The sequence below is a fragment of the Cebus imitator genome, unplaced genomic scaffold, assembly GCF_001604975.1.
Source record: "Cebus imitator isolate Cc_AM_T3 unplaced genomic scaffold, Cebus_imitator-1.0 Scaffold579, whole genome shotgun sequence".
Taxonomy (NCBI): domain Eukaryota; kingdom Metazoa; phylum Chordata; class Mammalia; order Primates; family Cebidae; genus Cebus; species Cebus imitator.
The window spans coordinates 211,150-239,090 of NW_016107894.1; the positions used below are offsets into that span (position 1 = coordinate 211,150).

At 43.1% G+C, this 27,941-nt stretch overlaps 2 protein-coding genes and 1 pseudogene across 10 annotated transcripts in view; all 3 read right to left on the minus strand.

Annotated features, from left to right (window-relative positions):
- VPS39 (VPS39 subunit of HOPS complex) overlaps positions 1-22,306 on the minus strand; it is a 65,372-nt gene extending 43,066 nt beyond the window's left edge. The window contains exons 1-2 of one of the 2 annotated variants that reach the window (XM_017516291.2): positions 22,051-22,306; positions 5,444-5,509 (exon numbers count right to left, since the gene is read on the minus strand). In XM_017516291.2, the coding sequence (XP_017371780.1) occupies positions 5,444-5,509; positions 22,051-22,123 (139 nt within the window). In that variant the 5' untranslated portion in view covers positions 22,124-22,306. The remainder of the gene's footprint in view (positions 1-5,443; positions 5,510-22,050) is intronic. The other variant, XM_017516292.2, reaches the window with a different exon arrangement.
- Positions 10,208-13,466, minus strand: LOC108294424 (annotated as a pseudogene). Its single transcript, XR_001821024.2, has one exon. The product of XR_001821024.2 is annotated as a selenoprotein N-like (transcript).
- A 1,817-nt stretch (positions 22,307-24,123) lies between the features above and the next one.
- The window catches only part of TMEM87A (transmembrane protein 87A), a 57,291-nt gene continuing 53,473 nt past the window's right edge, over positions 24,124-27,941 (minus strand). For 3 of the 7 annotated variants that reach the window (XM_037734165.1, XM_017516296.2, XM_037734167.1), the window contains exon 20: positions 24,124-25,740. In XM_037734165.1, coding sequence (XP_037590093.1) covers positions 25,699-25,740 — 42 coding nt within the window. In that variant the 3' untranslated portion in view covers positions 24,124-25,698. The remainder of the gene's footprint in view (positions 25,741-27,941) is intronic. The other 4 variants (XM_017516300.2, XM_017516297.2, XM_017516299.2 and 1 more) reach the window with 2 other exon arrangements.

Consider the following 27,941-nt stretch of genomic DNA (forward strand, 5'->3'; position numbering starts at 1 on the left):
TTTTTTAAACAAGTCTCTATTTGAAGTTAGGTACCACTATTCTGATCTGGGTTCAGTGGCTAACCAGTTTTAATTACCATCCCTTTTACACCATCATTGTAAATGTCAATACAGTGGAAAAAAAATATTTAAGAGTTTCTGCAAACTTGGTTTTGTCCTTGTAGGTCCTCTGAGGTCTTGGGGATCCCCAGGGGGCTAGAGATCACACTTTGAGAACACTGCTCTATGGTGACAGCACAACTGAAATAAACCTAGAGTGGTAAAGGCTTCATATATCAACTAATCTAACCACTCAAGATAAGACTAGACTGGACTGGCCACAGTGGCTCACACCTGTAATCCCAGCGCTTTGGGAAGCTGAGGCGGGCAGATCACTTGAGCTTAGGAATTCAAGTCCAGCCTGGGCGATCTGGCAAAACCCCATCTCTATAAAAGATACAAAAATGGGTTGGGCATGGTGGTGTGTACCTGTTGTCCCAGCTACTTGGGAGGCTGAGGTGGGAGGAGGCTGAGGCTGTAGTGAGCCAAGATAGTGCCACTGCACTCCAGCGTAGGTGACAGAGCAAGATCCTGTCTCAAGAAATAAGGGAGAAGGATGAAGCCTAGAGATGTCTTTTGAGCTCCAGGGAAATGACTCAAATCAGATCACAGCCTATACAGCTAGTGCTTGACTTACGACCACGATTGGTTCTGACAGACTGGTCATAACACGATTTGGTCGTAAGTTGAGTAGGCTATATGTACAGTACTGTGAAATGATGTTATAAAAATCTTTAAGTCATATTTTATCATAATTTTCTTTCATTGTTATATATCATAATTTTCTTTGTTCATTTTATGCCATTTGTATCATCTCTACACCATTTTGTTTCTTATTTTCACATTCGTCAAGTTTAAGTAAAACACTGCATTGCCAGTACAACTGGTTTAATATTTGCAAAACATACAAAATTACAAAATACAGGTGCATAAAAAAATACAAAATACAGGTGTAAAAAATACGATAGGAAACATTTTCCCAATTGCAAAACATATCAAAATATATAAACATGTATGAAACATTTTATTGGCCGCTGGTGCTTGGCTGTTGATCGTTGATGTTGTCATCTGAGGCAGCAGTTGGAGTTACCGGAGTTGGTTTTTTCATAAACATGCTGAGTTTTGTCTGAATTGTATGTTTCTTTTTTTCTTCATAAATTTCACGATATGGACGAAACACATCATGCGCCATCTGTTCAATCCTTGCAAATCGTTCGATGTTTGGGTCCATTGCTTCGAAATGTATTAAGAAGTTTATTCAGTAAAGATAAACCGTCTGATAATCCCTTATTGGTGAACTTTCTTTCTGGCTCCTCCTCTTCTTTCTCTGCTTCTCCTCTTTCTTCTTCCGCCACTCTTTCTTCTTCCAGTTCGATTAGCTCTTCATTTGTAAGTTCTCTGGATTCTTTGTCTAGCAACTCTTCGACATCTTCCATTTCACACTCCAAAGAAATGTCTTTAGTGTGTTTTACTATTTTTTCCCAAATCGTTTCAAGTTCATGTTCACTGTCAAATCCGTCAAAATCATTAACATAGCGCTTAACACAATTTTTCCAGATGCCATTCATGCACTTTGTTGTCACAGCCTCCCAGGCGGTAGCGATATTCTTGATACACATCAAAATGTTGTCGTGTTTCCAAAAATCTCGCAATGTTAGTTCTGAGTCAGCATCTACAGCGGATATTGCTTGAGTGAAGGTGGTTCGGAGATAGTTGGCCTTTAATGTAGCAATCGAACCTTGGCCCATAGGCTGGATGAGTGAGTCGTGTTTGGTGGAAGAAAAACAAATTTTACATCTGGATGGAGATCGCCTAGATGTGGTGGGTGTCCAGGTGCATTATCAAGTAGCAATAAAATCTTGAAAGGAATATCTTTCTCCAAACAATATTTTTGAACTGGAAGAATAAAACAGTTCATAAAGCAGTCTTCAAACAATCCTTGTGTCATCCATGCTTTACGTTGAGAACGAAAGTAGACGGGCAGTGTGTGCTTGTTAACATTCTTGAACGCACGCGGGTTGTCTGAGTGATAAATTAAGAACGGCTTCAGCTTAAACCCTGCGATGTTCCCGCTAAGCAGCAGAGTTAGCCTATCCTTAAATGCTTTAAATCCCGGCATGCTTTTGACCTCTTTGTGAATATAAGTGCGTGCTGTCATCCATTTCCAAAATAATCCAGTTTCATCAACACTGAAAATCTGTTCTGCTAGATATCCCTCATCTGTAATTAATTCATCCAGACTATCAACAAACTTATGTGCTCCTTCCTCACCCGCACTCGCTGCTTCTCCAGTCACTTGAACACTATGCATTTGGAATCTTTTCTTGAATCTCTGGAACCAGCCAGTGCTTGCTACAAATTCTTGACTGTAATCTTCTCCAGCAAGCTCCTTCAGAGTCTGAAATAGACTTCTCGCCTTCATCTGCACAGTAAAGAGACTTAATGGTGTCTGTTTTTTAATTTGATCTTCCATCCAAATATATAGCAATTTCTCCATTTCGTGGATGGGCCTGCTTCGTTGCTTTGTCATAACTGTTGATCGCATGGGTGCAGAACCTTTCACAGCTTCACGAATTCTTTCTTTATCTTTCAAAATCATCAACACAGTCGAGTGTGATAACTTCGTATCACGTGCGATCACATTCACTTTCTTTCCTCCTTCGTACTGCTTAATTACCTTCATTTTCGTGTCGAGATCGATGGCCTTTCATTCCTTCTTGGCAGGCTGAGGCGTAGACAAAGACAATTTCCTCTTGGTAGACATCTTGGGAGGGGTTTGATGAAAAATATCCAAGACACAAAACACAAATTGCTGTACCGAGTCTGGGATAACAGTTGAAATGGTGCACATGGAGATGGTAGTGCTGCTGGAAGCTGGTCCGCACTGTCGTACGCCCAGCTGGGCAACGTTTGCGCTGCCAGACGCGGAGCAGTCGTGGCTAGCGATTGTGGTCGTAAAGTCGAATGGTCGTAAGTTGCATAGGTCGTAAGTCGATCAATACCTGTAATCCCTAGCTCTAATCTTTTCTTGACCCTATTATCCTCTCCCTTTCCTCAGAAAGATAGTCTATGCACAGACCAATTTAGGTTTCAAATATTTCAAATCTAGAAACCAAATTAGCCCTAGAACTGATTCACACAGGTCCAGGTCTATTTCTGGCCACCATCAGGCCAGAGCTGGGCTAGAACTAAACTGTTCACCAAGAGTATAAGGAAAAATGACATTTCTTAAAGTGAAGTTTAAATCAGAGTTTGATTTCCTAACTGTCTATATTCAAGCTACCTATGGAGAAGCTGAGGCCCAGGAACATTAACTAATTTGTCAAAGTTGACATGATAAAATGATCACAGGCAAGGAATAGTCGCCACCAGTGTTCCAAGCCAGATGAACACTAATATTACCAGTTTAGGTCTATACTGTGCTCAAAGACTTCCTTTATAAAATATTGTTGTCTATTTCTGATCACCACTTACATCTGAAACCAAAGTAGTCAAAAACAGCTGTTGAACGCTGAATAAGCATTTTATATTTTAAAATTAAAGTGAGCTTAATTTTAAAATTATAGACCAGGCAAATATCGCAGAATGCAAATATTCTGGTTCTGAGAACTGAAAAAAAAATTTTTTTTTAGACAAGGTCTGTTGCCAAGACTGGAGTGCAATGGTGTGATGATAGCTCACTGCAGCCTCAACCTCCTGGGCTCAAGCAATCCTCTCGCCTCAGCCTCCAAAGTGGCTGGAAATATAAGCATGTGCCATCACATCCAACTAATTTTTTGAAGAGAGGGCGTTGCTATGTTGCTCAGGCTGGTCTCAAACTCTTGGCCTCAATCATTCCTCCTACTTCAGTCTCCCAAAGTGCTGGGATTATGGAGATGAGCCACTTGGACTGATCGAGAATTAATAATTTAAAACAAAGATCAACAATGTACTACCCAAGGCCAAATTGAGGCCTTTGCATGTTTTTGTAAATAAAGTTTTACTGGAATATAGCCACACCCATTCTCATTACATATTGCCTACAACTGTTTTCATGTTACAATGGCAGAGCTAAGTAATTACACTGCAAAGCCTAAAATATTTATTCTTTGGACCTTTTCAGAACAAGTTTGCTGACCCCTGATTTAGAGGACAGATGAAAACTCAGAAATGAAATAAATTCTCTATTTTGTTCTCTGGTTTCTTTTCTTACCCAGCTGCAGAAACTGACCAAGAAACCTTCCTCTTTCCCGAGTACACTGGTAAGGTACTTTTCCCCCCAATGTTACCCTTGCTCCAGGTTCCAAAAGAGGGCTCTATTTATCTTAAGCAATCTCTTAAGCTATTTACCAGAGAAATATATATAAAAGGGTATGAAGATAACTGCAGATTTCTGTAGAGTGGCTCCAGAGCATAATACCTAAGCACATCTATTCTCCATAAAGAGAGCACAGAAACAAAAACAGGGAAGGGCAGTGACGTACCTTTTGCCCCAATAAAAAACACTCTTGGGCCAGGTATGGTAGCTCAAGCCTATAATCCCAGCACTTTGGGAGACTGAGGTGGGTGGATCACAAGGTCAGGAGATCAAGACCATCCTAGCCAACATGGTGAAACCCCGTCTCTCCTAAAAATACAAAAACTAGCTGGGTGTGGTGGTGGGCACCTGTAATCCCAGCTACTGGGGTGGCTGGGGCCAGAGAATCACTTGAACCAGGAAGTCGGAGGTTGCAGTGAGCTGAGATTGCGCCACTGCACTCCAGCCTGGCAACAGAGCGAGACTCTGTCTTGAAAAAAACAAAAACAGAAAACCATTCTTTAACAGAATAAATTTCAAATACTTTCATTATTACCCTACATTACTGATAGTCACATTTGTTTAGAACTTGAGTTTTCACAGTTTCTTCAAGCCTATTAGCCTATTACTGTATTCCCCCCAACAACTTTGTGAGACAGAGTTTATAAAAAAACTGAAGTTGGAAAGAACCTGCTTATAGTCACATAGCCAGGGGAAGTGCACCTGAACGCAAACCCCGGTCCTCTCTTCCTGGTCAACCCCTCATAACCTAACAAGATCTTTTAAATCAATGTTCCCTAATTTTTTTCCCACCACCACACCATATACACAGGAATCTTATTCCTATTAGTAGTATTTCTTATTACTAGTAGTGAATCTCTAAGAAAAGAGGAGGAAAACTCACTACCAGTAATAAGTAAACCAGTAATTCAGCTTCACCTCCCAGATGTAGGTAGTAATACAGTCTGGAGGGGGAAACCCTATGCATTCTCACGTCTTCTCCCCATTTTCTCATCGTGCTCTCCATCACCTTTGATCTTTCTTTTAATGGTCTAGGAGTCACTGATTTCACAGTGTATGCTAGCTGACTATTGAAACTTATTTTTTGCATAAACAACATGCACTTACCAATGTCCTTCCGAATCCTATAGAGAAGAAGATGTCCTTGTTTGGTTCCCACAAGAAGCCATTCCTCTGGAAAAGAAAATAGGTTTGAGAAAGGTCAATCAGCTTGAGTACAACACTCTTTTTTTTTTTTTTTTGCGACGTAATTTCCCTCTTGCTCCCCAGGCTGGAGTGCAATGGCACGATCTCGGCACACCACAACCTCTGTCTCCTGGGTTCAGGCAATTCTCCTGCCTCAGCCTCCTGAGTAGCTGGGATTACAGGCACGCGCCACCAAGCCCAGCTAATGTTTTTTGTATTTTTAGTAGAGACAGGGTTTCACCATGTTGACCAGGATGGTCTCGATCTCTTGACCTTGTGATCCACCCGCCTTGGCCTCCCAAGGTGCTGGGATTACAGGCTTGAGCCACCGCGCCCGGCCGACACTTTCTTTAGTTGGGACTTGTAATCAGAAAACAATGTGTCAAGAAAACGAGTTGCTTTTGATAGTAGGTATTTTGCAAAGCTAAGGAATGTTTGTTTTTTTTTCCTTTTAGAAATGATTTTTTAAAATTATACTTTAAGTTCTAGGGTATATGTGCGGATCGTGTAGAATTGTTACATTAAGTATACACATGACATAGTGGTTTGCTGCATACAGCCCCGTGTCATCTACAATAGGTATTTCTCCTAATGTTATCCCTCCCCAATCCTCCCAGCCCCTGCTATCCTTCCACTACCCCCACACATCACCCAACAGGCCCCAGCGTGTGATGCTCCTTCCCTGTGTCCATGTGTTCTCATTGTTCAACACCCACTTATGAGTGAGAACATGCAGTGTTTGGTTTTCTGTTCTTGTGTCAGTTTACTGAAAACAATGGTTTCCAGCTTCATCCATGTCCCTGCAAAGAACATAAACTCATCCTTTTTTATGGCTGCATAGTATTTCATGGTATATATGTGCCACATTTTCTTTATCCAGTCTATAATTGATGGGCATTTGGGTTGGTTCCAAGTCTTTGCTATTGTAAACAGTGCCGCAGTGAACATACACGTGTATGTGTCTTTACAATAGAACGATTTCTAATCCTTTGGGTATAAACCCAGTAATAGGATTGTTGGGTCACATGGTATTTCTATTTCTAGATCCTTGAGGAATCACCACACTGTCTTCCATAGTGGCTGAAGTAATTTATACTCCCACCAACAGTTTAAAAGTGTTCCTATTTCTCCACATCCTCTCCAGCATCTGTTGTCTCCAGATTTTGTAATGATCGCCACTCTAACTGGCGTGAGATGTTATCTCAATTGGCTTTGATTTGCATTTCTCTAATGACAGTGATAATGAGCTTTTTCCATATGTTTGCTGGCTGCATAAATGTCTTCTTTTGAAAACTGTCTGTTCATATCCTTCGCCCACTTTTTGATGGGGTTGTTTTTTCCTTGTAAATTTGTTTAAATTCTTTTTAGATTCTGGATATTAGCCCTTTGTCTGATGGGTAGATTACAAAATTTTTTTTCCCATTCTGTTGGTTGCTAGTTTACTCTCATGATAGTTTATTTTGCTGTGCAGAAGCTCTTACATTTAATTAGATCCCATTTGTCTATTTTGGTTTTTGTTGTCACTGCTTCTGGTGTTTAGTGATGAAGTCCTTGTCTATGCCTATGTCATGAATGGTGTTGTCTAGGTTTTTTTCTAGGGTTTTTATGGTGTTCGGTCTTATGTTTAAATCTTAGTCCATTTGGAGTTAATTTTTGTATAAGGTGTAAGGGGTCTAGTTTCAGCTTTCTGCACATGGCTAGCCGGTTTTCCCAACACCATTTATTAAACAGGGAATCCTTTCCCCATTGTTGGTTTTTGCCCGGTTTGTCAAAGATCAGATGGTTGTAGATGTGTGGTGTTACTTCCGAGGCCTCTGTTCTGTTCCATTGGTCTATATCTCTGTTTTGGTACCAGTACCATGCTGTTTTGATTACTGTAGGCTTGTTTCTTTCTTTCTTTCTTTTTTGTTTTTTTTTAAAGATGGGGTTTTACCATGTTGGTCAGGCTGGTCTTGAACTCCTGACCTCAGGTGATCTGCCCACCTTGGCCTCCAAAGAGCTTGGATTACAGGTGTGAGCCACCAGGCCCAGCCCCTTAATTTTTTTTATTTTTATTTTTTTTCCTTGTAGCCTTGTAATATAGTTTGAAGTCAGGTAGTGAAATGCCTCCAGCTTTGTTTTTTTTGCTTAGGATTTTCTTGGCTATGCGGGCTCTTGTTTTGGTTCCCTATGAAGTTTAGGGTGGTTTTTTTCCAGTTCTGTGAAGTAGGTCAATGGTAGCTTGATGGGGATAGCACTGAATCTATATATCATTTTGGGCAGTATGGCCATTTTCATGATATTGATTCTAACTAATCATGAGTGTGGAATGTTTTTCCAGCAGTTTGTTTCCTCTCATTTCCTTGAGCAGTGGTTTGTAGTTCTCCTTGAGGAGGTCCTTCACATCCCTTGTTAGTTGTATTCCTAGGTATTTTCTTTGTAGCAATTGTGAATGGGAGTTTGCTCACGATTTGGCTCTCTGTTATTGGTATATAGGAATCCTTGTGATTTTTAATTTTTTTATACCACCTTCTCATCTGTCTGTGAGACTGTGATTTCTGCACATTGATTTTGTATCCTGAGACCTTGTTGACGTTGCTTATTACCTTAAGGAGACTTTGGGCTGAGATGACGGGGTCTTCTAAATATACAATCATGTCCTTTGCAAATAGAGACAATTTGACTTCCTCTTTTCCTAATTGTGGAAGAACTGTTTGAGCTCAGGAGTTCCAGGTTATAGTGAGCCAAGATCTGGCCAGAACTTCCAACGCTATGTTGAATAGGAGTGGTGAGAGAGGGCACCCTTGTCTTGTGCCAGTTTTCAAAGGGAATGCTTCCAGGTTTTGCCCACTCAGTATGATATTGGCTGTGGGTTTATCATAAATAGTTTTTATTAGTTTTTTAGATACGTTCCACCGATACCTAGTTTATGAGAGTTTTTAGCATAAAGGACTGTTGAATTTTGTCAAAGGCCTTCTCTGCATCTATTGAGATAATCGTGGTTTTTGTCTTTGGTTCTGTTTATGTGATGGATTATGTTTATAGATTTGCATATGTTAAACCAGCCTTGCATCCCAGGGATGAAGCTGACTGGTGATGGATAAGCTCTTTGATGTGCTGTTGGATTCGGTTTGCCAGTATTTTGTTGAAGATTTTTGCATCAATGTTCATCATGGATATTGGCCTGAAATTTTCTTTTTTGAGATGGAGTTTTGCTCTTGTTACCCAGGCTGGAGTGCAATGGCGGGATCTCGGCTCACCGCAACCTCCTCCTCCTGGGTTCAGGCAATTCTCCTGCCTCAGCCTCCTGAGTAGCTGGGATTACAGGCACGCGCCACCATGCCCAGCTAATTTTTTGTATTTTTAGTAGAGACGGCGTTTCACCATGTTGACCAGGATGGTCTCGATCTCTTGACCTCTTGATCCACCCGCCTCGGCCTCCCAAAGTGCTGGGATTACATGAAATTTTCTTTTATAGTTGTGTCTCTGCCAGGTTTTGGTATCAGGATAATGTTGGTCTCATAAAATGAGTTAGGGAGGATTCTATTTGTATTGTATGGAATAGTTTCAGAAGGAATAGTAACAACTCCTCTTTATACCTCTGGTAGAATTCGGCTGTGAACTCGTAAGCTAAGAAATGTTTATATTCATGTTTGAGAATCAACCAATTAAAAACACATTTATTGAATAATTACTAGGCTAGACACATCAGAGGATACAAATGTCCCTGGCTTGTTTTTTTTTTTTTTTTTCAGTCTTCTCTAATTTTATTACAGGGCATGTTGGGGACAGGGGAGGGAAGTGGCAAAGGAGTGACAGGAGGGCAGTCTAGGGCCATTCTCACCCTGAGCCTTGAGGCCTGGTGGGGGACAGGAACTGCAGAGGCATCAGATGAGGCCTTGGAAAGCCCAGGCCATCAGCTCCTCTCACGGGACCAGGCATGTGGTGTTGGCTCTCCAGGAACAGCAGGAGAAAGGCTTGCATGAGCTACCCCTGCCATCTACACCTGACAGGACAGGGGAGACAGGGAGAGAGTATCAGGCGCTCTACCTTCCCATTAAGGGGCACGGGTCATGGGAGCACTTCCTCCAAGGACACAGAGAGCCTGGCTGAGCTGGCTGGCTCATGCTCCTTCTGGTCTGGGGGTCAGAGGAGAGTGAGATACTCTGGTTTGAAAGGCCTTCCTTTCTACCTCAGGGAAAACAGGTAGGGAGGTGAGGGTGCATTGCCAAAAAACACCCCCAAAACTCCATCTGGCTGAGTGACCCTGGGCAAGTCACTTCACTTCCTGGAGACTCAAGTTTCAAGATGGGAACAATGAGCATCGCCTCACAGGTTTGTCGTGAGGATTAAGCGAGAAAGTGTGTGTAATATTAGTGATGACTGGATGATACAAAATTGAGAACAAGCCTGGGTGCGGTGGCTCACGCCTGTAATCCCAACACTTTGGGAGGCTGAGGTGGGTGGATCATGGGGTCGCGGTCAGGAGTTCAAGATCAGCCTAATAGGGTGAAACCCTGTCTCTACTAAAAATACAAAAATTGGCCAGGCATGATGGCATATGCCTGTAATCCCAGCTACTCAGGAGGCTGAGGCAGGGGAATAGCTTGAACCCAGGAGGCGGAGGTTGCAGTGAGCTGAGATCATGCCATTGCACTCCAGCCTGGGCAACAGAGCAAGACTCCGTCTCAAAACAAAACAAAACAAAATTGAGAAGATGATTGGCTGCGGAAGGCTCAGTGGGAACGCCCAAGGCAAGCAGGGGAAGTCAGTGGACAGAAGGCCTGGGAGTGGCTGCAACGTAGCTTCTTTCTTCCTCTGCCAGGTTAAAGAATGAGCCCTAGGGGGGGTGAGGAGGTGGGGAGAAAATTAGGGTCCTGGGAGGGGGCAGCCTGACGTCAAGGCCTGCATGAGAGTGCACAGGCGCCCATGGGCTGCGTGGAGGATGGGAGAGGGCGGGGAGAACAGGAATCCTCTGAGGGCTGTTTTTAAAAAGCTGAAGAGAAGAGACGACTATTTCTTTCCATAGGTGCAGCTGCAGAGACATCAAGCTGGACCCATCGAGGATTTCAGATGCAGCCATCATGGGATGGGGCTGCTACCGGGGAAGCCAGTGCCCCTCCTTTCTCCTCAGCACTGGGGTTATAAAAAAATACCTACAAACCATGAGAAAGTTTGTGTGAAAACACTTTTCTGCATGTATTAAAAAACGAGACTGGCCGTGGTCAGTGGCTCAGAACGTGGACCAAAGTCCCAAGAGTGGCCAAGGGGAGTCCATGGCACCCCAGTGGTAGAAGAGGTAGCCTGGGGCACCCCTGTGGCCGGGACAGTGCTGGCTCTGGAGAAGGCTGTTCTTTGGCTGGGCTACGCTTCCGTGGATGTGAGGTCTGAGGGGCAGGAGGGATGGCAGGAGTCCTGGCTCCAGCAGTCCCATGGAGACCCTGTGCTGGGGTGGGCAGTGGGGGAGCCTTGGCCCTAAGCCTCAGGAACCCTCTTAGTGAACCCCATTGCTAAAGGCAGAAGCCTCTTCCCAGTAAGCTTCCCCAGACAGGCGGGGGAGCTACAGGGGGTTCAGTCTGGTTTCCACTTCTGATGGAGGGTTCTGCCCAGAGGCTCCAGAAGGCTGTGTCCTGCTGAGGCTGACCCCAGCTGGGGACATCAGGCACAGGAGGGCAGCCCGGGGTTTGGACAGGAACCAAGGCGCTAGAACAGAAGAGCCACATTTGCAGCCTGGCCCCTCCTGCCCGGGGCTTCTGGATATTTCCTTGGGGAAGGAAGCAAGGAGAGGATGGTGGCCCTGCCCTCCTAGCCTGCTCTTCCCTCCTCTTCTTCACCCCACAAGGGCCTAGACTGTGTTGCTGGTTGGGAGAGGTCCAAGGAGTCCCCCCAGGCCCTGATCTGGGGGGGCCCAAGCAGCTTCCAGGGCCAAGTGGGTAGGGAGAGGGTGACAGTCAGAGCTAGAGGTTCCTCTGCCCAGTCAGCCCAAGCACCCCTCGTTTACCCACCACCATGGAGCCAAGGCTGTGACAGGCACCCTCAGTGGATCTTGTAGCCCCCAAGGCAACCTAGGAGTGGGTGGGTGTAGGCGGCATCTGCAGTCAGCAGTGGGCTGAGGACCACTCTGGCTCTGGGGAGTGGGGGCCTGTGCATCAGATCCCATCCGTCCCGCAGGCACTCTAGGGCTGCAGCAGGGGCAGGCCGCGCCAGAGTCCCTCCTTCAGGAACTGCATGTAGGTGGCCGTGAACGGGTCTTCAAAGGTGGGTGAGAAGCTAAAGAGATTGCTCTCGATTTCCTTGGGCTTCATGGAGGTGATGTCCAAGAAGTAGTTGGCATTGATGTGGTGGACCACGGTGCCATTGGGCAGGCAGATCATCATCTCCACGGGAAAGCTGTACTTCTCCAGGTGCAGGCCAGCCAACTTCTGCTGGGCCGCGTTCTCCTGGTTGCTCTGTAGCTTCTCCAGCTCCTTCACCAGGGACCAGATGCTGATGAAACTCTCCTTGAGCAGGATGAGGATAAGCGAACTTCCCAGGACCTTCTCCGGGAGAGTCCACCCCCGACCTCAGCAAGACTGGTCGTCCAGGGCCCCCCACAGCAGGATCAAGTGCACCAGCTTGTTCTCAGCCTTGGCTTGGTGGAAGGCCTCAGTGAATGGCAAGTAGGAGACCTTCTTGAAGGGGTACATGGCTACCTCCAGGCGCCAGGTGGCCTCCTCCCAGCTCAGCTCCTGCTGCCACTTGATCTCCTCAAATCACAAACTGCAGGGGCTCCCCCAAGGGCAGGTGGCTGTCGATCACGCTGCCACCCTCATCCAGGATCATGGAGGGCACTGAGGGGCTGTGGCCTCCAGCTCCATCTGGGGTATGCAGCCGATGTCCACGTCCATGTTGCTGCTTTCACTGGCCCCATAAAGGCACTCCATGTCCACATTCAGAGACCTGCGGTTGGGCACGAAGAGCCGGAAGTCGCGGATGTGGGTGGCATCTTTGGAGAGGATGACGTGGCCGGTGAACTCAGCAGGGGAGAACCAGAAGGGGAGAACCAGAAGGGGAAGTCGGGCTGGAACTCGGCATGGATCCGGAACACCACAGTGTAGTAGAAGTCGCTGACAGCAGTCAGGGTGGCCACGGCCCCCTGAGGGGCAAAGCGGGTCTTCACGAAGGGCCGCGGGTGGAACATGCTCAGGATCCGGGGGATGATGACCCCCTTGCCCTTGGGCGGCGGTGGATAGAAACGGTTGTTGGACAGGTAGCGGGTGAAGACGCTCAGCTCACTGGGGATGATCCACCAGGGCTTGCCCAGCTCCTGGCCTGGCAGGGGAAGGAAGGGCTGGAAGTGGCGGGCGGCAAACACTGCCCTCGGTGAGGCCGCAGTCATCCAGTTTCGGAGGCCGGACAGGGTGAGGCGGGAGACCTTTAGGAAGCCATCTTTGCTCTTGGTCATGGTCTCTGGGAAAAGAGGCTGGAATCAGGCTTCTATGGTGAGCGTCTCCTCGCTAGGGTCAAGGGGGCAGCTCCTCCTCCTCGTATCTGGCCTCAGGAGTTGACCCTGTTAGCTTCTCAGCAATGGGCTGGAACTCCTGGGGGCCGATGTACATGTCCCCGTCAGTGTCCAAGGAGGAAAAGAGAAAAAGGCCATCTGTTCCGAAGGTCTTCAGCATTGATTCCTGCCGCGCGGCCGCCTGGGCCTCGGCGTGGCGGGCGCAGACCCTGACGGCGGCGGCGGTGGCTGCACCCAGCAGGGCTCCGAGCAGCGCCAGGGCGCGGGTGCCACGGCGGGGTGGCGGCTCGGGAGGCGGCGCAGCGGGGCTGGGGCCGGGGCCAGGGCTGGGCTGCCCGCGCTGGCCCAGCCAGGCCCGGCTCATGGCTGGCTTAATTGTTTTAACATTAAACTAATAAAAAAGATGGAAGGGCTTTATTTTTAAGGTTAAAAGATTATTTTTGTTATATATATATATATATATATATATACACACACTTTTATTAAGATATATCTCTTTAGATATATATATATATATTTTAATTCAGCTAAAAAGAATATGATGAAAGTTTATAAAATCACAAAATTGAAGTACAAATGTGAAACCAGGTATCCAACTTCAAAAATAATAGCTAAGAGTCATCGTAAGAGGCATCATTTAAATATTTTTACTTTCAGGAAAATAAATGACATAGCATAATAAGCTTACAAAATTCATTATTTCAAAAGATAGTCTAGCAGAAAGTATTTAATAACAAGTGTTGATGAGAATATTAGGAAATTGGAGCCCTCCTACACTGCTGGCAGGAATGTAAAATGGGACAGCTGCTTTGGAAAAGTCTGGCAGTTCCTGAAAATGCTAAACATAGCTACCCTGGGACCCAGCAACTCCACTCCTGGGTACACACGCAACAGAAATGAAAACATATTCTACACAGAAACTTGTACACAAATGTTCACAGCAGTGTTATTTGTAATAGCTGAAAGACGGAAACAAACCAAATGTCCACCAACTGATGAATGGATAACAAAACGTGGCATGTCTATATAACGGAATATTAGCTAACAATTAAAAGAAAGAAGTATGGGTATATGCTACAACACAGATGAACCTGAAAACATGATGCTAACTAAAGGAAGCCAGATCACAAAAGGCCACATGATTCCATTTATATGAAATGTCCAGAATAGGGAAACCCCCAGAGGCAGAAAGATTAGTGGTTGCCCAGGGCTGGTGGGCTTGGGGGAAAATGTGAAGTAAATACTAATGGGTACTGAGTTTCTTCTGAAAGTGATGAATATGTTCTAAAACTAATTGTGGTGATAGTTGCACAACTCTGTGAATGTACTAAAAACCATTTAATTGTATACTTTTTTTTTTTTAACTTTTATTTTTTTAAGACAGGGTCCCACTCTGGCACCCAGACTAGAGAGCAGTGGTGTGATCATGGCTCACTGCAGCCTCTGCCTCCCTGGCTCAAGTGATCTTCCCACCTCAGCCTCCTGAGTATGATCATGGCTCACTGCAGCCTCTGCCTCCTGGGTTCAAGTGATACTCCCACCTCAGCCTCCTGAGTGGTGAGAACTACAGGCATGCACCACTACGCTCAGCAATTTTTTAAAACTTTCTTATAGAGATGAGGGCTCACAATATTGCTCAATCTGGTCTCCAACTCTTGACCTCAAGCAATGCCCCTTCCTTGGCCTCCCAAAGTATTGGGAATAGAGGCATGAACCACTGTGCCCAGCCAAACTGTACATTTTAAGAGATGATCCAGGTCAGTGGTTCTTAAACTTTGGTGTATCAGAATTATTTGAGAGTTTGTTAAAATACAGAATGCTGGGCTCTACCCCGGAACTTCTGATTCAGTGGTCTAAAAGTAGGCCCAGGAATTGTCATTTCTAACAACTTTTTGATGTGGTGGTTCAAGGACCACATTTGGGAGGCACTAGTCTAGGTAAAAAGAAAGAGGCACTGAAAAAGTTTAAATTATTATCCTGACAGACCCATATTACATCATTCAGGGAAGGTAAGCATGTACAAATACTTCCTTAGCCTTTTGATAACATAAAGATCACTCATTCTTTTCATAAACTCTCTTGATTCTTGATCCTTGTAAAATAAAATCTTGGATAATAGTACAAATAGGTAAATTTTATTGAACATGTATTGTGTTCCAAGAAATGCTAAGCACATCTGTTATTTCACTAATCCTCACAACTATCCCTTGAAGTAAGTCCTTTTTTCAAATCCCCATTTTATCGTTGAGGAAGTTGAGGCCTACAGGATATATAACTTTTCCAGAGTCACACATGTGGTAAGTAGCAGAGCTGGGATCCCAACCCCAATTTGTCTGATTCCCAACCACATGCTGTGATGTACTTACTAAGGCACCCATATCAAAAGAATGGGTGTCAGCCAAAGGTCTGAAAGGCAGTAGTTACATTTATAAAAACAGGTCAGCATCTACATTCCTTATCCAGAGGATCAAGAGTATTTCTCCAGGATGATGATTCCATTTTCTTTGATTTGGGGTCTTAAAGGAAAGGCAGGATGCAAAAAGTAAGACACTGTGTGCTCTTAATAACGTAAGTTGAAATCAAGAAATAACAGCAGCTCTAATGACGGTTGGAGATTTATGCTGGGGCAGAATATGAAGAAATAAAATAATTCAGTTTGCAATGTTTGCTTTGTAAAAGACATTATATTTAGAACTTTATTTATAAATATCACAATATCGAGCAATTTGGCAATACTAAAGTTGGTTTTTAGGCCACCCACTGATATTTCAGACCTAAGGAAAATAAAGTGGATTTTTAAAAAATCCACTCATAGCATACATAAAAATCTATAACCAAAAAGGCCAACATAATGTTTACCATCTTCCCCATCCTTCTCTCTCCACTGTCTCCCAAATCCCCACCAGTTCCTGTTTTTCTTTATCTCTTTTTATAGCCTCAGCTTCCCCTGAGTTGGCCAACGTCTATCAATTTTACCTCTAATGGTACCTCTTGATAGCCTCATCCTGTAGAGTGTCTCCAGGGACCCCTGTGACAGTTTCAACTGGTCTCATTCACTCTGTGCACTCTCACATTTGCTGTCAGTTATCTTAGAGCAGATCTCGGATGCTGTCACAATGGGGCTTAAAAAATCCTATGAAGCTACGCCATCAAAACAGGAAGGCAAATTCCTAAACATGGCATTCAAGAGTCTATTTTCCATTTTTTATTGAAATGTTTGTCAATAGATATTTAAAAATTTATTTACATTTTTTTTTCTTGTGAACCCAAACTAAGACACACCAATACATTTTTAAAAATCAAATGTTTAGGAGCCAGGTGCAATGGCTCATGCCTGTAATCCCAGCACTTTGGGAGGCTGAGGCGGGTGAATCACCAGATGGTCAGGAGTTTGAGACCAGCCTGGCCAACCTCATGAAACCCTGTCTCTACTAAAAAAACACAAGAATTAGGCCAGGCATGGTAGCTCACATCTGTAATCCCAGCACTTTGGCAGGCTGAGGCGGGCAGATCATGAGGTCAGGAGATGGAGACCCTACTGGTTAACACAGTGAAATCCTGTCTCTACTAAAAATACAAAAAGTTAGCTGGGCATGGTAGCACATGCCTGTAATCCCAGCTAATTGGGAGGCCAAGGTAGAGAATCGCTTGAACCTGGGAGATGGAGACTGTAATGAGCCAAGATCACACAACTGCACTCCAGCCTGGGTGACAGAGGCGACAGGGCGAGACTCCATCTCCCAAAAAAAAAAAAAAAAAAAATTAGCACCTGTAATCCCAGCTACCCAGGAGGCTAAGGGAGGATTGCTTGAATCTCGGAAGTGGAGGTTGCAGTGAGCAGAGATTGCACCATTTCACTCCAGCCTGGGTGACAAGAGCAAAACTGTCTCACAAAATCAAATGTCTATTCTACTGGTCATCTGATATATTAAATTCACTGAAAACTTTTTTTTTTTTTTGAGATAGTCTCGCTCTGTCGCCAGGCTGGAGTGGTGCAGTGGCACGATCTTGGCTCACTGCAACCTCCGCCTCCTGGGTTCATGCAATTCTCCTATCTCAGCCTCCTGAGTAGCTGGAACTACAGGCGCATGCCACCATGCCCAGCTAATTTTTTTTTTTTTTTTTTTTTTCCAGTCGAGCCGGGTTTTCACCATGTTGGCCAGGATGGTCTCAATCTCTTAACCTCGTGATCCGCCCGCCTTGGCTGGGATTACAGGCGTGAACCATGGCACCCGGCCCACTGAAAACTTTTAAATCAATCTGATTGATTAAATGTGCCATTAGGCAGAGGACCTGTTCCATATTGGGTCCTCCACTCTCTAGGACACATTATTTAACACAGCTGTGCCCACACAACACAGAGAACAAGAAGCCTGCAGGGCAAGTGCAGCATAGGGTGGACAGTCCCTGCTGAGACTCAATACAGTAACACACAACGGAAAGTGGGACATACTATGCAAACACATAACAGACACATAAGCAAAGCAAGTATCAGCCCTGGAAAACTCCTGATGGCCTACCCGTGAGTCACAAGGTTGGACTTAATTCCTCTTGGGAAGGAGGGTTAGGCCCTATTGCTCATAATTACCCTAATGAAGCTCCTTCCAACAGTGCAATATGGTCCAACTTCATGTAATAAATTCCATTTCTGGCCCAATGCTGACCACTGCAGGGAACACAGAGATGAATAAGATAGTAGTCACTTCCCTTCGTTGGGTAACATGGCAAATAACAGTGCTTCTCATTTGGGCATAAGCCCCCAGTTCGAATCACCTGGACCTATTAAAAATGCACATTCCTGGGCCCTGCACATGGAGATTCAGATTCAATGGCTTTGAGATGGTACCCTGAAATCTACATTTTAAAATTTAATTTTGTTGACTGGGCATGGTGGATTATGCCTGTAATCCTAACCCTTTGGGAGGCCGAGGTGGACGGATCACTTGAGTTCAGGAGTTCGAGACCAGCCTGGCCAATTTGGTGAAACCCCATCTCTACTACACACGTATGTTCACTGCAGCACTGTAAACAATAGCAAAGACCTGGAATCAACCCATATGCCCATCAATGATAGACTGGACAAAGAAAATGTGGCACATATACACCATGGAATACGATGCAGCCATAGAATACAATGAGTTCATGTCCTTTGTAGGGACATGGATGAATCTGGAAACCATCATTTTCAGCAAACTGACACAAGAACAGAAAATCAAACATCATATGTTCTCACTCATAGGTGGGTGAACAATGAGAACACATGGATACAGGGAGGGGAGCATCACACACTGGGGTCTGTTGGGGGGAATAGGAGAGGGACAGCAGTGGGTAGGGGGGAGTGATAACATGGGGAGAAATGCCAGATATAGGTGATGAGGGCATGTAGGCAGCAAACCACATTGCCATGTAGGTACCTATGCAACAATCCTGCATGATCTGCACATGTACCCTAGAACCTAAAGTGCCATAAAATATATATATATATATATAAAAGAAATACAAAAATTAGCTGGGCGTGGTGGCATGCGCCTGTAATCGCAACTACTCAGAAGGCTGAGGCACGAGAATGGCTTGTACCCGGGAGGCGGAGGTTGCAGTGAGTCAAGATTATACCACTGCACTCCAGCCTGGGTGACGGAGCAAGACTCAGTCTCAAAAAATAAAAATAAAAAAATAAAAAATAACATAAAATAAAATAAAATTTTGTTATTTGTTTTTATGAAATATTTATGTAGTTCCAAAGCTAAAACAATGAAAAGTCTAGTTTCTATCATCGTCCATTTTATCTTTTCCTCTCCCTTCTGCCATGGGCATCATGTTAGTAATTTTTGATTTATCTTTCCGTTGTTTCTCTGAAAAATATAATTATGCATTATATATACACATACAGATACACATATATACACATGAAGTCTGCATTTCTTACAGGCTTTGAATATACATTCAAGTTTAGGAACCAGGCTCTAGAATCAGACATGAGTTACAGGACATGTGACCTTGGAATAATTTCTTAAATTTTCTAAGCCTCAGATCCTTCTTCCGTAAAATGGAGTTTTTATTTTACAAAAGCCTAATACACATTAGCATTCAACAACTGCAAGCTATTACTATATCAACATTATTCATTAAACACATATTTAATGAATACCCACTGAATCAGGAAACATTTTAGGTACTGCAGATACAGCAATGTAGAAAACAAAGTTCCTGCCCTGAGGGAACTTACATTCTAATGTGGATGACAGAGGCAATAATAATAATACATAAAATAACAGTAGATGGTGATCCACGATTAGAAGATAAGGCTAAGAAAATAGCACATTGGTGGATGTGTCAATCTCTTTTATATAGGATATGTAGGGAAGGTTTTGCTGATTTGGGTGACATTTCAGCAGAGACTTGAGTGAAATGAGGAATGAAACATATATGCTGAGGCAACTAAGTGCCAGGCTGAGGAAAGAGCAAGTGCAAAGGCCCTGAGGTGGGTATGTACTTTGTGCATTGATAGAACAAGGAAGGCTGTGTGTGACTGGTGCCAGAAAAGAGTGACAAGTGTACAGGAGACAGGGAAATAACCAGGGCCTGATCATGTCAGATGTTTCCAGACAAGGTAAAGACTGTGGAACTTATTCTAGCTGTGATGTGATACGATGGGAGGGTTGTGAGCAGAGGACGGATGGAATCAGATTTAGGTTTTCAAAGTTTCACTCTAGCTCGTAGATAAAAAACTGAAAATGGCACAAGGGCAAACACAGGGTGATCAATGAGAAGACTACTACAGTAATTCAAGTGACAGATGATGATGCCTTCAAGAGTAGTAACCATCAAGATAGAAATGGCTGGATTTCAGATTTATTCTAGGGATAGAACACAGAAGATTTGCTAATAGATGGGATATAGTGTAAAATAGAATGAGAGAAGTCAAGAATGATTCCAAAGCTTTTGGCCTTAGTCAAAGAGGTAAGTAGAAATGCCACTTGCTGAGAGGTAAGATACAGGAGGACAGTCATGTTTGAGGGGAGAGGAATCAAGAACTGTTTCTGCTATGCTGCTAGACATTCAAATGAAAATGCTGAAAAAGCAGCAGGATTATACAAGTTTGCAGTTTTGAAAGAAATCACCCTCATCATGTTCTCCTGATTTCTATTTCCTAGGAGACAGAGTATATTGTCTCTAAGACATTTACACCTCAAATATTATTTGGCCCTGTGTGACCTGGCTCTGGAGATTCCTGGATGAACTTTCCATCCAAAGGTAAAAGGGATAATGACTAGAAAGAGCAATAATTACTGCTGCACAAATCTGGAAATAAAGCACTTTTGAAGCAGGAGGCAGTAAATGGCCTCTCTTAACCCAGTATATACAAAAACACCTTAGGAAGCAAAGAGCATTTCTCCTGCTTGGTGGGTAATCAAAGAAGGCCAAAAGCTACCTATCGTTTCAAAACTGTGTTCCTGAAAAACCACAGGTGCAAGGAATCTGTACTGTGACAGTGGAGTTGATGAGAGTCTAGGAGAACTATGTGCTAATGGTCCAACAGGAGATCAGAGTCAAGGATTCTGATGAGCTAAGTCAAGTGTGGCAACAGCTGCATTAATCCCTTTCAGAAACATATGTTCTTAGCTGAGTTGGGTACCCTCCCACCCATGCTGCAATAATAGGCAACATCTTTCTCTAGTATCATAATCTGTTCACATGTCTTTGTCTCCCAATGTGTATCCTAGGGGCACAGGCATTGTCTCAAGTTCATCACTGTATTACTGTCCCTTGCAGAGAGAAAGGCCCATGTAGGCACCTAGTACACATATCTGATGAAGCACTGGGGGAATGAATCCCTTGATGCAGTGTCAGGTCTTTCACTTAAAAAAATGTTCTCCTCCTCTATTTAAATGTTTAATGAGAGCATTTAATGACAGAAATTGGTTTTCTTGAGATGTTTGGGGCAAGTAGGATTCTTCTATTAACCGAAAGGACTAGAACAGCTTACTGTGGAGGTGTGATTTTAATGGCACCCAAAGCTGGTGAAGGAGGAGGGGTGCACATTAACATGAAAATTCATTGTGAAAGAACCCTACTGAAGAAGTCATGAAGAACCCTGCAAGGATGACTGGGTGACACTATGAACTGCTAATGCACCGGATATCAGACACCACCAAGATTCCATGAGGCCCATCATGGGTACCCATGTAGATCAATATAACATCTGAGTAAGAGATGTGAGTCACATTTTTATTGTTCTTGATTTCTAGGACCTAAACATTAAGAGGAAAGTTAGAAATGATTTCCTTGGTCTTTGGGGGCAGTTATCAGATCAGTCACTCATAGATAAGAGCACAATGTTCATCCTTACCCCCGAAACCTTCATTTGTATTTCAGATCACACAAGAGATGTCTGTCCCTACTTTCTGCACTAGTCAATCCCAAAAGGACTATGCAAGTTTTTATGGGTTAGGTTTCACGACAATCTGGAAACTCTTCTATCTACAGAATTAGGTAACTTGGACGCTTTGGATACAAGGTAACCAACCACTTGGGTAGATTCAAAGGTTGGCGTAACTACATGAGCTTCCTACAGTAATGAGAAGTGAACGAGTGATTACTAAGGGAAAAAAAAAGCCATATGGTGTTAACTTGTTCAATGCCCCGCAAACCAGGGTTAACTTTCATCTAGAAAACCCCACAATCATCTGGACAACTTCAAGCCCCTGGCAGGCTAAGAACTTACTGCTTTGGCCCTCTAAAATGAACACTTCTTGGAAATTAAAATGGGCCAAAGCTGAGCACAATTAAAAAGGAAAGCTCGTCCTCCCACTTTGCACAGAGAGCAAGGGCAAATGGAACTCCCCTAAATGACTGGATCACTGGATCACCCAGGCCGCCTCATAGACATCGTTGTCTATAGACGGTGGTCATCTCTCTGCCCTCATCCCAAGCCCCTCTCAGGTAGCATCCAACCGAAGCCCACACAGATGGACGCCTGTCCACTTCCCCGGCCTCACAAAAGATCTGGGCCGCTCCTGTGCTGACCCTGCGCGGCCCCTCGGCTTACCCCAAGCAGCCAGACAGTCGATTTGCAGAGGCAGCTTTTCTAGGATCGGCACTGGCTCGAAAGCGTCGTGCATGGCGGCAAGGGGAGAGTCGCCGCCGCCGTCTCTCCCAGAGTGTGCCGGTCCGGTCTGGGGTCCGGAACGAGGCTGGGCTAAGGGTAAATGGGGATCTGGCCAGGACTCGCCGCTACAGGCCGATCAACAACACAGCCATCAACCCCGTACTTCCTGCAGGTTAGGCCCGCCCCTTCCGCAGCCAAAGTCCCGCCTCTTCCTCCCAATGCACTCCAGGAATTCACTGGTTTCTGAGTCGCCGTCGTCACTCTGGATCGAGAACTACTTAATCCCGAGTAGCCGTGGGTTTACCATAGAAGGAACAACTTCTTAATCTTAGAACTGTTTTAGGCAGTGGGCATGATGGTTAAAAATTCGGGCTTTGGCGTCAGACATCAGACGGAGATCTACCAGTTAGCAAATTAGCTGTGATTTAGAAAATTTACTACTTTCATGCCTTACTTTCCTAATCTACAAAATGGTTTGTATTAAGTACCTGTGACCTAGTGTCATGAGCGCTTAGCAACACCTGACACAATCTCAGCTCTCAATAAATGGCAGCTTTAGTATTACCATTCTATCCCAATTAGTACAAGCACCTTACCTTTATACCTTCAAGGTTGTTCTAGGCCAGTGGCTCTGAAAGTGGTTCTAGAGGAGCCCCAATAGCATCATCAGCACCACCCGTGGACTTGTTAGAAATGCCAAGTTTCAGGCCCATTCCTGTTCTACTGAATCTGAAACTCTGGAGGGTAACATCAATCTATTTTAATAAACCCATGCACTTACAAGCTTGAGAACCACCAAGAGTCCGTGCACTTACAAGCTTGAAAACCACAGTTTTAGGCTAGGGTTTCTCAGCGGTAGCACTACCCACAATTAGGGCAGGATAATTTCTTGTTGGGGGAGGGGATGTGCTCTGTACAAAGTACGATGTTTAACAGCATCCTTAACCTCCACACACCAGATGCGAGAAGTAACTTCCCCACAGAGGTATAACCAAAAATATCTCTTGGCCATATGTCCTCTGGGAGGCAAAATCACCGATTGAGAACCACCATTTAAGGCCAATGCTTTTCATATTTAATGTGCATACAAATCACCTAGAGACGTTGTTGAAATGCATCTTTTGATTCAGTAGGACCAGAGTAAGACCCTCAATTGAGCACCAAAAATCTCCCAGATGTTGCTGGTTCCTGGACCACATTTTGAGTAGCAAGAGTTTAGGCAGCGAGATGATTCACTAACTCTTCGAAGTCAGTGAAATAAGCCTCCTTTTAATTTGATGATCACATTCCTACCAATTCAACTTTCCCAAGCTCTGTCTTACATACTAATACTCATTTTAGGAAAGTGTTATGGCTCTTCCTCCTATAGGACCTGGGACCTGTACTGTCTGAGATTACCCTAGTAGTCCCCTTGAAGACTTAAAAATCAAAACTTAGCTTGGGCTCCAAGAATGATCTATATCTGGTAATTTCCTCCTAGGAAAACATCAGATAGGTCAAAAAATTAAGCATTTGGGTTTAAAGCAAAAATGTAAAGAAAAAGGGTATGTCTATGATATTAAGTCAAAAAAACTGGTCCTGGTCATTTTATTTTTACACAATGTCAGTTTCTTCATGTGTAAACTAGGAATACTTGTCCATCTTTACCAAATGCTGTTCTGATAAACAAGTGGAAGTACATTTTCAAGTAATCAGAAACACAAAAACTGCTAAACAAATCCTGTTATAGCTGATTTTCACCACAGAAGCTGATTACCTTCTTGAAAATTAAAAATTACCAGCTGTTGTGCTGGGAGAAGGTCTAGTACTTTTAGTTCACGCCCAAAACCAAAATAAACAATATAAACCCTAATTTAACAGATCAATGTAAAACTATAAATTCCTTCTGAACCTGTCCTAAGAAATGACACACTATATCCATTCCCAGTAATACAGAAGGTGGTAAGTAGAATTAACAGGGCCCAGGCTATAGAATTTTTACTATACACTCCTGCTTAACACAATGGGTTTTTCTTCCTATTCTCAAGTCAGTATCAAACCAACCTCAAAAAATATTTGACCATCTATCCTGCTTCATTATAATTATTACTCATCTGCTAAATTTTAATATGCAATAGCAGCATACAACAATACCACCAACCTTTGCCTAATGAGTTAGCATGAGAATCTAGTCAGTTGTTAGACTGCTGTTCCTCAGAGATACTTCCTAGGAAATTTTTAAATTACCATAGCAAAGAGCTGTAGAGAAACTATTTAAGGGTTAACACTTTCACTGCAGTATAAGTTGGTGAAGATTGTGGTCATGTGGTCATTTGTTTTAACAGAAAGTAAGACAATCTAGAATAAAAGCCATGGAAAAAAATTTTTCATGAGTTTGAGAAGAACAAAAAGTTTAAAAAAAATAAGAAACATATTAATTTTTGTTAAAATTTTTTATATTAAAAAGTGGCATGAACTTTTTATGTAGAACAAAAATCTTGGGAAGGCAAAATTGGATAAAACCATTAAAACAGAAATAGAGTGCTTCAAATGAATCCCATCACCTCGTGATGTCCCTTATAAACAGTCTCTAAACCAATACCGGCTACCAGAACAGTCCATCCTAAAGAAAAAGCAGCAGTCCAGGGCCTCCAAGCTACTTCATGCAATAACTGTTTAAATTAAGCCAGCAGGACCTGTTTCCTTTGTATAAACACCCACTTCTGAAGCATTACAGTTCCTCTAGCACGGCTCTCAATCACAGCACTTGGAGCACCTCTCTGCATAAAGGCAAACAAAACAATGCCTAGGACCCTGCAATGCCACCCTTGGAGGCTTACAAAACAGTAGTTAAAAGTTTCGGTCAGAGTGTGCACCACATTGCCAGCAATGGGATGTGTCACAATAGCAGATGTCAAAAGAGTTAAGCTAATATTTCTCTTTAAAGTACATCTGAAATAGAAAAATCTTTAATATACACCATTTGTAAACAAAATTGCACTTGATTTTGCTTTGTTAAATGATCTAAATCATACTGTAACAGGTTTTTTTCCCCTCTCTTTTGATCATTGATAGAACTATGGCTCCTTAACTCAGAAGGGCCCTTTTTTCTCAACAACCTCTACAAGATGTAGCTTTGACTTCTCAGGAAAATAAAAGGTAGTTAACAATTTCCCCCATCACCTATGTAACTCCCTAAATAAATAAAAATTACAGGCAGTTGCTCCTGGAGATTACATATTATGGTGTTGATGACAGTCCTTTAGAAGACGTTAAACTTTTTAGTTTGAAAGATTAAAAAAATGAAATGTTACAGAAAGTTCAGGAACATCACACTTAAGTTGCATGAACATCCATGTCAGAGTCTGCGAGGAAAGGGGGCATCAGTGTTGTAAATAAGAAGCTTGTAGATTTTTCTCATCCTATGAACTTTTCAGTAAGATGTTCTCTTTGTTCTGACACCTCTTGCCAATTCCAATGCCCAAAGATCAAGGATCAGATCAGGATGTCATTGCCTCCTTTAATCCCATGGAGCAGTACACAAGACTGACACAGATGCTGATCTCTTCCCTGATAGTAGCCATCTTCAACTGCAAATCTTCCCATTCTTTACTCCATTTTGGACCTTTCAAAGTGTGTGATCATTCGTTCCTGTGGAAAAAAATGTTTATTAGGTTAAAATGGTCTACAGTCCAAATATCTTCTACACAGACTATCCAAGCAAACATTTTCCACGAGTATTTGCTTATGTTAAATGTTTAGAGAAATAATTCCTAAACATTTATGAAGACTCTGAACATACAAATGTCCAGACCTTACCCAAGAACAACTAAATCAAAAGCTCTAGGCTTCTGGACAGCAAATCACCACTCAGAAGGAAATGTATAGAGTCAGTTAAGATGACTAAACAAATATTTACATAAGATTAGGCTTTAATAAAAATGTATACCTCCTTTAATTCAGGTATTTAACTTGAAGAACCAGCGAAGGGCAAAGATCTAGTTATAACATTTAGCCTTGTAACAAATATTAGAAAGAATCCAGTGTCCAAAATATAAGGCTGTATAAACAAAGTATGATATATCCTTACAATTAAATATTATATACTCATTAAAATTATATTAGATTTAAAAGTTCTAGAGACCTGTTCTACTACATATGGCCATAGTTAACATTTTGCACTTTAGAATGGGAAGGTAGATTTGTTATGTGTTTTTTACTACAATGTCTTAAAATAATGTAAAAAATAAAATTACATTTAATAAAGTATTTACAGTATTCCATTTAAATTAAAATAATTAATGTACTACTCTAAAATTTCCCTTCTTCGGCAATTTTCTACCTTAGAGTTAATTTTCTGTCGTTTTTCTTTTGCTTCATTTGCTAAGTACCTCTCACTATTGTATCACAAACTGATAGAACTATAAATCATTTTTTAATATAATCAATCACATCAGAAAATCTACAGATGTTTCCCTTTTTCTTAGAAATATACTTTCTGATGCTCTCTATTCTCCTACTCCATCGAAGCCTGTTGCCCAGCTGCCAACCTGAGAATTTATTATATCATACTGGGAATTTTTCTTGTCTCTGTGGGTTGGACCCTTTATTTCCTACATCGCAAATCTTTTTCTTAGTTTCCTTATTTTTGTGGAGAACATTTTCCACTACTTTCCTCAGAAAGTGCATACAGGACATCGATTACGTTACTTCTTGTATGACTGAAAACATCTTTATTTTACCCTTAAAACGATAGTTGAGTACAGAATTCTAGGCTGAAAATAACTTTCCTCAGAATTCAGTGGCATTGTTCTGGCTTCCAAAGATGCTGCTGAAGAGCCTTATGCCATTTTGATTCCTGGTCCATCATGTAAATTGTTTCTCCTATCATTCATTTAAGTTCTTTTTCAGTTTTAAGTGAAAAAAAAGTCTTGGAGAAAATGATGTCAGCAAGATGACAGAATAGGAAGCTCTGGGCCCTCCTTCCCACTATAGACACATTGATTCAATAATACACGGAATAATTCCCTTTGTGAGAAATCCAGGAACCAGTTGAGGGTCTCCTGCACTATAGGAAAGCATGAAACCAGCTGTATCAAAGTCAGCAGAAAAATCTGAGGTATCCTCTTGCCATAAGTCTTCCCCTCCCATGGACCCAGTACAGCACCACATGATAGGAAACTCTCAGCTCCCAGCTTCTTTTTGGAGAGGGACGGAAATGACTGGAATGTCCATCTAACATTCTAACTTTTCTGGAACCTGCACAAGAGACTGTTTTCTGTCTTACCTGAGTTTGAGGTCTAACAACAAAGGGCCCAGGTTGGAAGTTGCTGAAATCAAAAGTGGAAGTTTGGACTAGCAAGCATGAGCTCACAACAGTCCCTCCCCCAGCACAGTACGGAGTAAGCAGGTGGAATCCCCAACATCCCCAAATCCCAGCTTTTCCCTAGGGAGGGCAGTTGGACTGTGAAAATGTTCCAACTTTGCAAGAGGTTACCTGAGAGAATGGTTTCTGTAGGAAATGGTTTGAAGCACAGATGGGACTAGCATACTTTAGGTGCCTGGGGGCCAGTGTGAACAAAAAAAAGAGCTGGGCTATGCCACGGGCTCCAGAAGACTCATGACACAGCACATAAACATAAAAGGGAGAAAGAGATTATAAATTCCTGGGAGGGGGGGAGAAGGAACCCAGCAAATCCCTCTGATTGGCAATATATATGCAGAAGTTCAGAAAAGACACATACAGAGTGGGTTAGAGAGGCCCTCGGAATCTCCAAGCAGGATGATTGGTGAGGGTGTTCTCCTGTACAATCCCAGTCCATGAACACTGGAAAAGGTAGCTGTCTTTTCTA